The 14,937-nt window shown below is 42.3% G+C and overlaps 1 protein-coding gene across 1 annotated transcript; it reads left to right on the top strand.

The window, feature by feature from the left end:
* The first annotated feature begins 10,686 nt into the window (after positions 1-10,686).
* LOC127768323 (homeobox-leucine zipper protein HOX3) lies at positions 10,687-14,592 on the top strand. The gene is made up of 4 exons (XM_052293881.1): positions 10,687-10,852; positions 11,140-11,372; positions 12,322-12,401; positions 13,532-14,592. Exons 1-4 carry the CDS (start codon positions 10,777-10,779, stop codon positions 13,833-13,835), a joined length of 693 nt encoding a protein of 230 aa, XP_052149841.1. The 5' UTR covers positions 10,687-10,776; the 3' UTR covers positions 13,836-14,592.
* The last annotated feature ends 345 nt before the right edge of the window (positions 14,593-14,937 follow it).

Raw genomic sequence — 14,937 nt, 5'->3', positions numbered from 1 at the left:
TGGTTATTTCAACTAGGACTAAAGATGGGTATATTTAGTCCTAAATTCGTAGTTCCAGTTGCATAACCGGAACTATAGGGGTTACAAACCGGGGTTAAAAACTTTTTCTCCAGCAGTGTAAAGTGATGATCGTCTTCTTTTTTTTACTTTTATTTTATATGTGTGAAACGGCTGAAATTTGCCTTGGGATGGAGGGAGTAAATTTTATAAAACAGCATATCGTTTAATCAAATTATTGTAAAAATATAGATGTAGCGAAGCTCGTCACCAATATAGGCAAAGGAGAGGGGAGACTATCAGGAGAGGCTGACGTTGTCGCAAATGCGGGGGAGAGCCGAAGACAAGGAGAGTGTGTGGGGAATAGGGCGGGGAAGGAAATTTATAGTTCTTATGAGATTTTAGGGTGTAAATTTAGGATTTCCGCGTGAATTGAAAAAAAATATAGGAACTAAAGCAAAAATTATTAAGAGCTAGCATGAAAAATTGAGGCCACACAAAGAGGCACTATGCATTATTTAAAAAACAAATTTAAGCTTGTGGTATTGGTTACGTTTGTTCCGCTAGGTTTGGGAGACATTTTCAGCATACTTAAAATAAGAAAGCTTATTAGCACATAAATAATTATATATTAACTATTATAAATTAAAAAAATATATTTATTTGATTTTTATAAAAGTTTATATATTATTTTTTTACAAAAGATGCACTAATTAACCGTTTAAAAAATATGCTAACGAAAAAAGAGAAAGTTGAAGTCTAGAATTGAAGGAAAGAACATGCTGTTAGCTTACACGACAATTGAACGCAATAGCCAGCTATACTAGCAGCTAGCATCGATGACTTCACAAGATTGCGTCACACTAATGTAAAGCAGCGATGGTCATACAGTTCCTAAAACTAGTGATGTTCAGCTGTTTTCTTCACAGGCATGCTGGTACTGAAAGTAAGAAAAAGAGCTGGGTACTCCATCCGTTTCAAAATATTTGACACCGTTGACTTTTTAGTACGTGTTTGAACATTCATTTTATTCAAAAAAAATTTAAGTAATTATTTATTCTTTTCATATCATTTGATTCATTGTTAAATGTACTTTCATGTACACATATAGTTTTACATATTTTACAAATTTTTTTGAATAAGACGAACGGTCAAATGTGTGCTAAAAAGTCAACGGTGTCAAACATTTTGAAACGGAGGGAGTACCATTTTAATCTTAATGTAGTACTACTATTATTACTAGAAGAAAATGCCATGCCTGTATCATCGACAATGGCACCTCTGTTTGACCTGGACTAGTAGTTCAGCGCTGATGAAAAAGCCAACGTTGGCCCCACCGCGAAGGCTGCAACCAACAGAGAGGTGGCACATTTGTAGTTCTGTACAAGCACCAACGTGGAGTAAGCAAGCCGCCTCCGTTGCGTCAGACGTTACATGTTACAGCCTCAGTCCCCCGTATTAGTTATCGTTCTAGATTGTTTAGTATGGATTAATATTTATAAAAACATTACTGGGGTAACTGTTTTTATTCTCGGTTGGGAACCCTTTATTTACCGAAACTACGAACCCGGGACTAAAAATGCCTATCTTTAGTCTAGAGTGAAATAAACGTGAGTAAAGTTGAATCTTCAGTGTTACCAACCGGGACTAAAGTGAGCGTAGGGGCAGTCCCGGTTGGTCCCCTTTTCTTTTTTTTTCATTGTTTCTTTGCTAATTGACAGAGCCCTGTATTTTCTCCCCAATCAAGTACCATGCATATTCTCAAATCAAACCCCAAATCCCCAAATCAAAGTAGCATCCCAAATTATTCACATCACAAATCCTAAGTTACTTATACACACAAATCAAATACATCACAAAACCTAAAAAAATTACACACAAATCAAATACATCTCAGATCCATACAATTGATCACAAATTCTAAAAAAAGAAATTATACATCTCAGATGAATAACAAATTATCAAAAAAAAAAGAAAGAAAGGACGCTGCCGCCCGCCACGGCAGCCGCCGCCCGCCATGCCCGTGCGTTCTACTGGCCGCCTGCCCCGGTTGCCGACGACCACCTGACTGCCGCCGCTTACCATGAACACCGCCTCTTGCCGTGCGGAGGGAGAGAGAGGAGGGCGTCGGTGGCGGCTGCTGGGGAGGGAGAGGAGGGAGGTGGCGGTGCTGGCTATGGCTGAGGATGAAGAGGAGGGAGGTGGAGGCGCTGGTTGCTGCTGCTTCGGTGGCGGGAGAAAGCGGCGGCGGGACGCGGATGGCGGAGGGAGGAGGAAGGTGGCAGCGGCGGCTGCTGGGGAGGGCGATGAGGGAGGCGATGGCGGCTGCTGGAGAGGGCGAGGAGGGAGGCGCGGCGGCAGAAGAGAGAGGATGAGCGACGAGAGAGCCGCGACGCATGAGGAGGGAGAGAGAGGAGAACGACGAGAGAGGAGTAGCCGAGGGTAGTTGAGGAAATTTAATGCCGTGACTTTTTGGTAGGGATATCCACGAATTTTGAGGAACCCATCTAGTTGTGGCCTCCATTTAAAGAGGAGTGTTCATATGAGTGTTTTCAGTTACGCCGTGTTTAATTCCAGAATATTTCTTCAAATTTCTAACTTTTTCATCACATCAAAACTTTTCTACATACATAAACTTCTAACTTTTTCATCACATCGTTCTAATTTCAACAAAACTTTTAAGTTCGGCTTAAACACAGCCTTAGTGAAAAAACTCTATGGATGTCTTTTATTGTACATGTCGTAAAGGAAAAGAAGGTGCAGGTAGAAATAGAATCTTGGACTGGTAAAAAGGCTTGCCCCTTTCTAGGGATCAGACAGGCAGACACGATGTGGATTCTGAAAGGGGCAGGCAGGCACAGACTCCGCACTCCCGGTCCCGGCCACCCCAAGCCCCGGCGAAAGAAAGGAAGCCGATGCATGCAGAGGAGGGCAAAAAATGACAAACGACATGATTTGATGCGTGCGCTGAACGCGACAAAACGCGCGCCTCATCTGTCTCCATCCGCTGCCGCCTCCCCCCCGCGTGAACCCGTCTCTCGCCTCGCCACCCATTTCCGTTACGCACGTACAGGACTCGTAGGCAGTAGCGCTTACCCCGCCGCTTGGCCTCCGTCTCGCTCGCTCCACGCGACGCAGAGACAAGCAGGCGGCCAGTGGCCACCACGACGACGACTACTCCGTCTGGCATCTGCGCCTACCCACCGTTGCTTTCCCCCGGATCCGTCGATTCGGCGTGGGACGCGAGCGGCGCGCGCGATGAGGAGGCGATCGGAGACGGAGGCCGGTCCGGCTGTGCCACCGTATATGGCGATGTGACGGTACTGGCCTAGTACCGCTAGCTTACGGGCGCCGGCCGGCTGGAAAGTTCCGTACTACACTACAGGAATTCAGATCAGTCGTATCGTATCGATCGTTTCAGCGCTAGCGGTGTACTGTACGTGTACGTTGGTCCTGTACTGGCAGCGCGACATGCACTGTTACGGTGGCGCGGCAGGTGCGCTGCGTTCTTGCATCATCTCCTGGGATGCACAGCAAGAATGCTGTTCGTCGTACGACGTATGTGGTCCTGATCTGCGCTGCGCTAGCTCGCACGTACGTACGTACACGGAGGGTGACATTACGTATCGACGAAGAGTCGGAACTGCATAATTGAAGAACAACCTTTTGGATCGTTACTTTCTACACAGGGAGAGCATGTCTCGAGCAGATGAAATTTCGAGTAGCATTTTCGTGCACTGTAGACGACTAAAAATGCTATCTGCATATTCTGTATTTAAAACGTGCAGTATATACGACGTACCACTTTCTTTGCCAGAATTGAAGCATACTAGTACTAATGATTAACTTTAAGGACGTGCTAACCTTAGTGTCCTTTTTACTTGACACAGACATACGGTCACTACTCGCATAAACTTTGGAGAACAAACACGTACCCACACAATTATTTCCATGTCCTCTCTGAAGGAAAAAAAGATGCCCTTGCACAGCTTTATCCGTTGTGTGATGCGCTGCTGTCATTATGGGCGCCTTCATCATCGAAGTGGTTCCCTTAACACAAAACCAGCAGAGTAAACGGTCAAGTCATTGCAGTATAGGCCTATTACATCCTCCTCCGAAAGTTGGCCGTCGTGAAGTGATTTCTTGGAATGCAGGCATTCTGTAAGAAGAAAGTTAGTGACACATGACTGCAAACAACTACATTTGACCATTTCACATCGAAATCAGCCACGATTCTCTTGTTTTATCTGGACTACGACCTGCGATTGGCTATGAACGTACTCCTATAGCTAGCCTCCTATATCCATCAATCTTTGTGACAACTGAGGATCAGTTCTTTTAAAACCGTGATACTCAAAGCTTTGCTACGGAATTTAAATATTATAAAAATAATGTAAGAAAAAATATTTGACATATTTGTATGTTGAGTTTTACAACATTATATTCTAAGGTTGTGCGTTTTTCACCAAAAAAAGCTATACGAAAGTTGTTTTTGAAAATCATATTAATCTTTTTTTAAAAAATAGTTAATACTTAATTAGTCATGTGCTAATGAGTCGTTCCGTTGGACGGGTCAGAGGGATTAGTTTCCAACTCCAGGAAATGGACATAGCCTAACTGATATGTCATCTTTGTATAAGATTTAAGATGCTCTAGAATATTAACTGCGAATATTAACTGCTAGTGAGTGATGATGTTGCATCATTCCATGTTGAATTTTAGTTTCTACTAATTGTTAGTGGGTACCAACTATATATAAAAAGTTAGATTGTGGTCACCACTAAATACCATGGGTATGTTTCTAAACTGTTAAATAATATGATTCTTTACAAATATTTTTTATATAAAAGTTTTGGAAAGAAACTATTAAAAATATTTTTACCAACTTCATAAGTTACTAAGTTTATTCGTGCTCTATTCATATTTCTCAGCGATGGTGTCTTTTCCTATGATTATGTGTTGTTGATGGTGATGCTGGGATTAGGGTTACAAGGTAGGGGTGGGGATTAGGGACGATGAAAGAGGGAAGAGAAGATTTCTCTAAGCTTAGAAGACCAAATGGAGAGACGGTAGATCAATGATAGGTGATGGACATGAGAGGGCAGTGAGGTGGCGTTGGCAATGCCAAAGGACCCTGGGTGGGGCTAGTGGCAGGGGTGTTATCTGAATTAGTTAGAAGGGGTAATTGGTGGCATCTCCGATGGCGCAAGTCATCCGGCCGAAGATGGGAAAATACTGCGAAGGAGCATGTCACTGCTGCTCATCTTAGTGTAGAGGAGGAGGGGGGAAAGGAGGCATTATTGGTATGACCTTTTCGGTGCTAGAGGCGATGCCGTAGAAGGCGTATGGGAGAAAAGGAATAAACACGATATGATAGTCCGACTGATTTGGTGTACGCGTTGTTGGTAATGTGGGGAGAAAGAGAGAGAGAGAGAGATAGAGAGAGAGAGAGAGGTGGGAGAAGAATATGTTGCCTGCACAAATGTGATATGTACTATCCAAAGTACCTAAAATAAGATTTTTCAGGTAACTAAACAAATAACTCAAAGTATCAACAGTCTAGCACTAATGACTCCAAGGGCGAATCTATCATATAGAAAGTGGGGGCTTTCCCTAGTTATTCTTTTTCATATTAGGATACCTCAAGCCCCAAGCTACCATTACCAACAATGAGAACCATAACCAAGAAATGATGATGGTTGTGGTTTTGCCTATATAGTGATAGAGGTCACATGCAGGGAAATGACATGTCACTAGAGTTGTTCGAAGAGCTAGGACTACGGCTATGGTTATAACAGCTCGACATCCATCCAGTGTTTGTGACGCTTTTTGTCATTGGATGTGCCGCAGCCCAACTCAAGTTGTTGAATAGGTCCACTTTTAACATGGAAGCACATCAGTAAAAAAAAATGGCCCATGCAATAGTGGAACTAGTGTGCCATGTCTAATCCAAAACTATGGTGGTAAAAAATGAACTTAGGGCACTATGGACGTACTTTTTGAATTGTCTTAGTTAATCGGTCTTGAACTTTTCATCGTAGATTTGAGCAATACTACGTGCATATAGAAATTTCAAATAAAACGTGCAATGTTTATATAAAAAAAATGTTATGTTGAACACAATTTTAGCCCACATTGATTGACGAGTATTAATTGATTGTTTGTTTGGACGGGTAACCCCATTCTTCTCCCAAACGAACATCACCAAGTTCTAAAAATCATCCATACATTTCTAATCTGGACAGTTTTAAACCGATGAGTTTTATCATAAGGGGGTGTACGATATAGTACTCCCTCAGTCCCTAAATATTTGACGCCGTTGTCTTTTTTAAATATGTTTGATCGTTCGTCTTGTTAAAAATTTTTAAGTAATTATTAATTCTTTTCCTATCATTTGATTCATTGTTAAATATACTTTTATGTATACATATAATTTTATATATTTCGCAAAAGTTTTTGAATAAGACGAATGGTCAAACATGTTAAAAAAGATAATGGCGTCAAATATTTAGGGACGGAGGGAGTACATAGAGAATATTAGCACTCCTTTAGAAATAAAGGATTCATGAAGGAATTTTGAAGGATTTTAATCCCATAAAAAAATTCTATGTTGTCATTTGGATAAAAAGTAATAGCTATAAAAATCATATATGAAATTCCTTTAATTGTCTTAAAATATACTCCATCCGTCCCATAAAAAAAATCAAATTCTGGGGATGAATTTGGACGTAGTGTATGTCCAAATTCATCCGCATGATTTGATTTTTTATGAGATGGAGGGAGTAGAAATTTTGAAGGAATTAATCCTGTATTTTTCTGATCAGTGTGTTTTAAAAATTTTGCGTTTCAAATGAAGTCCTTAACCAGCATTAAGAGAGGAGAAAAATCTACATCGTGCCAATTTTTTTTACTTGGATATGTTTCGACTCCCTTTATATCAAAATAAGCAAAACAAACTTAATATGGGATAATTAGCTTCATGTGTACTCTCTCTGTCCCAAAATATAAGCATTTTTAGACTTCGATACAATCTTCGAGATACTACTTTGACCAACAATCTATTATATTATTAAAGGAATAGAAAAATGAGCCTCCACGTTCGCTCTCATGGTCTAGAAATTCTCACATTAATCGGAGAAAAAGAAAATGCAGAGTCCATATAGAAATACAATTTAGAAATAGCTAAAATTCAGAATTAGAAAATAAGGAATACTAGAAGAGGAGACTAGAGTCCATATAGAAATACAATTTAGAAATAGTTGAAATTCGGAATTAAAAAATAAGAAATATTAGAAGATGAGACTAGAGTCCATATAGAAATACAATTAGAAAATAACTGAAATTCGGAATTAAAAATAAGGAATATTAGAAGTAGAGTATAGAGTCCATATAAGAATTTAAAACTAACTAAAATTCGGAATAAACATAATAAAATTAAAAGTAGAGTTTTGAGTCTGTATAAAAATACAATTTACAAATAACTAAAATTTAAAATTAAGAAAAACATGGGAAGAAGAGTTTCCACGTTCGCTCTCATGGCCTAGAAATTCTCACATTAATTGGAGAAAAAGAAAAAGCAAAGTCCATATAGAAATACAATTTAGAAATAGCTGAAATTCGAAATTAAAAAATAAGGAATATTAGAAGGGGAGACTAGAGTCCATATATAAATACAATTTAGAAATAGTTGAAATTCGGAATTAAAAAATAAGGAATATTAGAAGAGGAGACTAGAGTCCACATAGAAATACAATTAGAAAATAACTGAAATTCGGAATTAAAAATAAGGAATATTAGAATTAGAGTATAGAATCCATATAGAAATACAATTAGGAAATAATAGAAATTCGGAATTAAAAATAAGGAATATTAGAAGTAGAGGATAGAGTCCATATAGAAATACAATTAAGAAAAAAAGAAATTTGGAATTAAAAAATAAGGAATATTAGAAGTAGAGTATAGAGTCCATATAGGAATTTAAAACTAACTAAAATTAGGAATAAACATAATAAAATTAAAAGTAGAGTTTTGAGTCCGTATAAAAATACAATTTACAAATAACTAAAATTCGAAATTAAGAAAAATATGGGAAGAAGAGTTTAAAGTCAATATAGGAATACAATTTAGAAGTACTGAAATTTGAAATTAAAAATTAAAGAATATTGAAAGATGTGTTTAGAGTCCACGTAGAAATATAATTAGAAATAATAAAAATTCAGAAATAAAAATAAATAGTATTGGAAGAAGAGTCTAGAGTCTATATAGAAAAACAATTTAAAAAAAATTCGGAATTAAAAAATATATTAAAAGACGAGTCTAGAGTCCATATAGGAATATATATAATTTACAAATAACTAAAATTTGATATTAAAAATAATTAGTAACTAACACGTATATAAAATACGCTATGCATATTACACATGTGTAGTTTCGTAAAGTTATTGCAAAATTTAAAATTATGATGTCATTTTAATATATTTGAATAATATAATGAGAAAATATATATGCTATTATATGAGAGAAAATATAATGATGCTAGCCGCGCAATCTGCGCGGGCCACCATGCTAGTATCTATAAAATAAAGATATTTTAAATAAAAATAATTAGAGTAAAGTCCATCACCGGTCCCTAAACTTGTACCGCTGTATCATCCCGGTCCCTAAACTCACAAATCGACCGTTCAAGTCCTTAAATTTGTTCGACTGTGTCATCCCGGTCCCTAAACTTGCAGATCACTCGTTTAGGTCCTCCAACTTGTTCAGTTGTGTCACCCCGGTCCCTAAACTTGGATTTGAATATCATCTGGGTCAAATAGAACGGTCTAAAGACTTTATATTTAAAAATAATTCATAACTTTTTCATGTGAACTCTAATGAAGACAAACTTTATATCAAACTTGTAGCTCTCGATGCGATCTACAACTTTGTAGTTGATTTTTTTTATTTTAAGTCATTTGTTTTGTCCCAAAATGTAATTTTAAAATTAAAATTTCAAAATCTATAAACATGCAACAATATTTTGGGACCCTAAACAGTTTTAATTCAAAAATTTTTCAACTACAAAGTTGTAGGTCGCGTCGAGAGCTACAATTTTGATATAAAGTTTGTCTTCATTAGAGTTCACATGAAAAAGTTATGAATTATTTTTTGATATAAAGTTTTTAGACCGTCCTGTTTAGGGACCGGGGTGACACAACTGAACAAGTTGGAGGACCTAAACGAGTGATCTACAAGTTTAGGGACCGGGATGACACAGTCGAATAAGTTTGAGGACCTGAACGGTCGATTTGCGAGTTTAGGGACCGGAATGACACAGTGATACAAGTTTAGGGACCGGTGATGGACTTTACTCAAATAATTACATATTATGATAGCTTGTTTAATGATAAATCTAGTAACATCAATCAATTTTACATGATTGATTTTTTTATTTTCCTTGCAAGTAATAGCCGAAGTAAAAAGTGTAACTTAATATTATGCTAAAAATATTTATATTTTGAGACGGAGTGAGTACAACGCATCCAGCCATGTTTCCCCTGGGCCCCTGACGGTCGTCTGACTATTTTTTTGTGACAAAGGAATCATGTGCAGCAGAGCTTAAGACGTGTACTCACATACAGTACCGAGCACAAACAATACGCGCGCACAAACAATGCAAGTCGAGGTTAAGCCGGTGGCGACTGGCGAGGGAAGAGTAGACGAGGTCGATCGACGAGAGTAGGTGGTGGACTGGTGGCGCAATGATTACGGCGGCCGTCCCGCGGGCCGACAGGCCGGCTCGCCTACCCCCGAACCGGGGGACCTGCCGGCAATCCTCCTGCACCCGCCCATGCGCCCCGACGCGTGGCGTGCCCACCGTCACCCCTCCGCCCGCGAGCGCGGCCCGTCCATCCATCCCCACCCACCAGTCCACCATCGCCCGGCTCGCCGTGACCGGCTGCGGCGGCTGCGCGAGCGCGACCGAACGAGTGCGGCGAGGCGACTGGCCCGGCCCGGCCCGGGAAAAGCCTGCGTCCGACGTGACGGGTCAGGTCAAAGCTTGTGTGGGGCTGGCACTCCGGCGTGACGGAGCCCTTCCCCGATGTGATGCCTACCGGATTCACACTTCCGTTAGGCAGGGTAGCTAACACCGTTCGTACCTGGAGATCATGAAATGCTATGTTCCGATGCTCACTATGGTTTCATGTTCATGGATCAAAGGGACTTGGAACTAGACAAGAGTCTACAAGTTCCGATCATCTTATCCATGTTCAGCACACTCCTAAATCATGGAGATTGATGGAAAACAAATCCAACTCAATGATGCGTAGTACTCCTATGTGGGAAAATTCTCGATATCTGTAGGATTAAGTCCATTATTAGGCCATCAGAACTAATCATACATATAATCTTGTTGGTTCAAATCAGGAGCCAAGGATCCACCATTCCCAACAAGTTGTAATCCCAGTCAAAGAACAAAAAAACCACATCATGTCCCAAACAGTGTGAGCCTAATAATTTCGTGACAGACAAAGTACGCCCTGCTACTAGTAGTAGCCGCAGCAATATTATTTCCACACACAATATACAATATTTTTTTCTTTGTCTAAGGGGGCACTGCCACTGTTAAAAGTTCTAACGTGTCCATGCCTCTACCCTGGCAGCCTCGCCCTGGAAACGCCCCTTATATAACGCCTCCCCAGGCTTCTACTCCTTTTCAACCTGTCTTTGTCTCCCTCCGCCTTTGCCCCGCCTTCCCTGCCCTTTTCTCTTGCTGAGCCGCTTCTGCATTGGCTTGTGATGATGGGGGCCACTTCTCCGTCAGGCCTGGAGCTCACCATGGCTGTCCCCGGCCTCAGCTCCTCCTCTGGTTCAGGTAAGCTCGGGAGACAACCAATCTCCTAGCTATGTCTCCATCCTACAAACGTGCGTGCCTTGATCTCTTTTTTTCGTCGGAACATGCCCATATGTGAGAGCGCACCTCCAACCTTTTGAAGTTGGAGTTACCAACACATATATGCATGGTCTTCAGAATGTTTTTCTCGGCATGGAGACTGAACTTGTTTGCGGTTTTCATTGACGTTTACTTCTGGTTTGGAGACTGATCAACATGAGACCATTCAACTTTCATGGCAATCTAACAAGGAGTATTGTTGTTTGCAGAAGGGGCCGGTTGCAACAACAATAACGCCGGTGGTGGCTGCAACATGAGGGACCTGGACATCAACCAGCCGGCGAGCGGCGGCGAGGAGGAGGAGTTCCCGATGGGCAGCGTGGAGGAGGACGAGGAGGAGAGGGGCATCGGTGGGCCCCACCGCCCCAAGAAGCTCCGCCTCTCCAAGGAGCAGTCCCGCCTCCTCGAGGAGAGCTTCCGCCTCAACCATACCCTCACACCGGTCAGTGTGCACTGCACCCTCACATCGTACACCTCCCTCCCCGCCCTGCCATTCTCCTTGCTGCATTTCAAGTTCTCAGCTCTAGCATACTACTCCATGCATATGAGAGACACAGTCTGGTACATGTACCTGCATCAGAATCTAGTTCTTGATAGAATTAGTGCTTCGTGCTCCTCGATCATAATCACAGATCGAGCTCACTAGTTCGTACTAACTGGCGTGTGGATTTGGGTCTTGAAGTGGAGCACTCCTGCTGACGGACTGTTGGACATTGAAAGGGCGTGGTATATGAATTGATTCCGAGTAAATGGATTCGGAGGACCATCGATCATTGGATGGTACTCCTCCATAATTGCTCGGTGCTTGATGATATGGTCCTTGCACGGGAGATATACTAGTACTTGGTGTCTGTGTGCACAGCCGCACAGCTATAAAAGGAGAGGAGGCACCTCTGCACCCTCTCTCTCTCTCTCTCTCTCTCTCGCACACGTCACACCACTTCAGGGTTATGCTGCATAAAAACGTCTACTGAGTACTAGCAGCACTATGCAGTACGAAGTTCTATAATGTTTGTTCTGTGCAGTGGTTTACTGGTATTTACGTGTTGTACAGCTGATAGTATAATGAACTATATATAGTGCTTTAGATACTTCATAACAACGTCTACTGAAGTATATCCTAGCAGCACTATGCAGTATAAAGTTGGCTTTATGCAGCTATACTGGTATATTTACGTACAGTAAAGCACAGTAGAGAGTAATGCAGGAGTATATGATAAACTAGTGCCTGGTAATGCAGTTAAGGCTCGTTTGACTAGCAGGGGTGTTACTGCGATTTACTACTATACTACGACCCTTGCAATATGGAGTATACTGAGATACTCTGAACCTGAAGGCCTGCATGTGTAATGGCAAGCAATTTAATGCGTTGGAAAATGTAACCTCTGCAGAAGCAAAAGGAGGCCTTGGCGATCAAACTGAAGCTGCGGCCGAGGCAGGTGGAGGTCTGGTTTCAGAACCGTAGGGCAAGGTAAAAAATCCCCCATCTTGATGCAATATATAGAGTACACAATAATAAGTTCACAAGCTTCTTTATTTATCATTTCAGTAGAATCTACTCCTCAGTCCTCGTTACACTATCATATACTAGAGTATTTTCTCCGCTATAAATAGCTATGTTCTGTACATACCAAGGCAAAGACTTGTACACGAGAATGTGACGAAGAAGCATACTTGATCCTATATATGTTAGCCATACATAGAAGTATTAGCATTTGAAATGGTTCACGTGACAAAACTTCACAAAAGACAAAAGGCATTAGAGTACAGTCAATCCGGCTTATGCTAAATGATGATCTTGAAAGCGACCACTATATGGCATTTCTTTACAAATTTGCATTAGAGCCTACGTAAAAGCTAGATTGATTACTACACTTATTAGTGTTGGTGCAACACAAGTTATACTAGCAGGACCACAATGAACCCATCATTCCAACAAAATTATGCAATCTTTTCCCTCACGAAGGTGACAAGGATCCTTAGGTATCCATCTTGAAACTAGTAGTGCATCCAAGATGTGAGACAACAAACAATTAGCTAGATTCTCTAGCCTGATAAAGTGTAGGCAGTTCCATCATCACTTATGAATTGCTGCTAGATGGCGTAGATTACTCCATGATACTCGTTCGGTTTGATTCCAGAATTAAAAAAAACCGAGTTGCTTGTTCCAATGGCGCCGGCACGTGGACTAATCGGCACGTGCTACAGCTCTCTGTAACTTTGACCCTAGCTACCTAATGCGAAATCTTAGTTTAACACGTCCCGTGAAGATGGCGTACAACTTGTAACCTGAACGCCAATCCATTTCAATTGATCCCTACAAAGGCCATTGCCTTCACTCTACGTCGCCGTCGAGGTGACAATGATATCGGAATGGACGCCTAAGGTCAAATTGAGTAACTACTCTAGTTCATGCCGCTATTTTAATCTGCAATCAAGTAGTACTGAGCTACTAATAATAGTAATGTCGCGCAGTTAACTTCGGCAAGTTCATGGCAGAAACATCTTTGCATTTGTTAACGCTCAATCGCTGCCCAATTGTTACTGATCGTAACGTACGTGGCAGAACAGAAAGTGATGGGAGCTGGTGGCTGTGTGCAGGACGAAGCTGAAGCAGACGGAGATGGAGTGCGAGTACCTGAAGCGCTGCTTCGGGTCGCTGACGGAGGAGAACCGCCGGCTGCAGCGGGAGGTGGAGGAGCTGCGGGCGATGCGGGTGGCCCCGCCCACGGTGCTCTCGCCGCACACCAGGCAGCCGCTCCCGGCGTCCGCGCTCACCATGTGCCCCCGCTGCGAGCGCATCACCGCCGCCACCGGTCCGCCTGCCGTGCGCCCGCCGCCGTCGTCAGCCGCCGCCGCCGCCCCCTCGCCCTTCCACCCTCGCCGCCCCTCTGCGGCCTTCTAGGCCCAAGGTCTCGCATCCTAAAGGCCACAAAAAGATGGGCCTCGCCGTCCCGTGTAAATTGAAGGAGACGACGCAGCGGTAGAGGGCCCCGTGTTTGCGTTGTTGCGTCGGGTCCAGTCGTCTCAGAGGAGTCAGAGGCGTGGACAAAATGTTTGTTGCGGTGTTTGTGTTCCATTGGTCGTTGATCTTAGCTTAATGATCTGTGATTCGCGCCTTGCTCGTCTAGGTTTCTCTTGGGCCGACGCATGATCTGTTTTCCCCCGTGTCGGACCGTATTAGGCCTTTTGAGATCGACGGGCCCCCTCCTTGTTTCGCATGTGGACATGTTATTTCGTCCTTTTGGGCCAACAATTCAGCACGGTGGCCAACGGTGCGTAGTTCGTCGTCGTTTTCTTTCCTCGGGAGAACAACTGCCAATTCTGTTGGCAAATCCGCAAAGGTTTCAGGATCCACTTTTTACTGATTGCAGCAACTGTATCCATGTATACCACGTTAATATCATCCGATGTTCACGAGGCTGCATTATTATGAGCTGAAAAAGCGAAGCACCGAACCACATGGATGACACAGCGTGATCCAAGCGAGACCATCGTTCATGCATGCATGGTCCATGGCTCCATGCAATTATCGATCCTCTGTCCACACAACACCTTCACCGCGAACCCGTGGGCCTCTTTGCAATGGACCTAAGGTTTGGTTGGTCACAAGGTACTGGCCTATATATGTGGACCTTAGTAAGGGCTCAGGCTATTCGTCCGTGTATTACGCTGTCTTGGGCCAAGGGATTAACGATCCGTGCCTAACAAATGTCTTGATGGATGAGCGGAACACACAAGACGATGTAGTTACGTATTATGACCAGAGACCCACCATTTCTGTCCTTCTCATACGTACCTGGAGAATCCATCTGGTCAAGAATATGGCCCCGAATATGGTGCCGCCTGATGGCGACGAACCACAAGATGTGGGTACGCGTATTTATGTCCTGCTGGAGCTAACAGCCTAACAGGTGGTGCACATGCTCTTTTGTCTCGTCCACTAAGCTCTGCTTTTGTGTCTTCGCGAAAAGAAGAGTAAAGTCCATCACCGGTCTCTAAACTTG

The sequence above is a fragment of the Oryza glaberrima genome, chromosome 1, assembly GCF_000147395.1.
Source record: "Oryza glaberrima chromosome 1, OglaRS2, whole genome shotgun sequence".
NCBI lineage: Eukaryota > Viridiplantae > Streptophyta > Magnoliopsida > Poales > Poaceae > Oryza > Oryza glaberrima.
The sequence above is the reverse complement of the archived record's forward strand: the minus strand, read 5'-3'. Positions and strand labels throughout refer to the sequence as shown.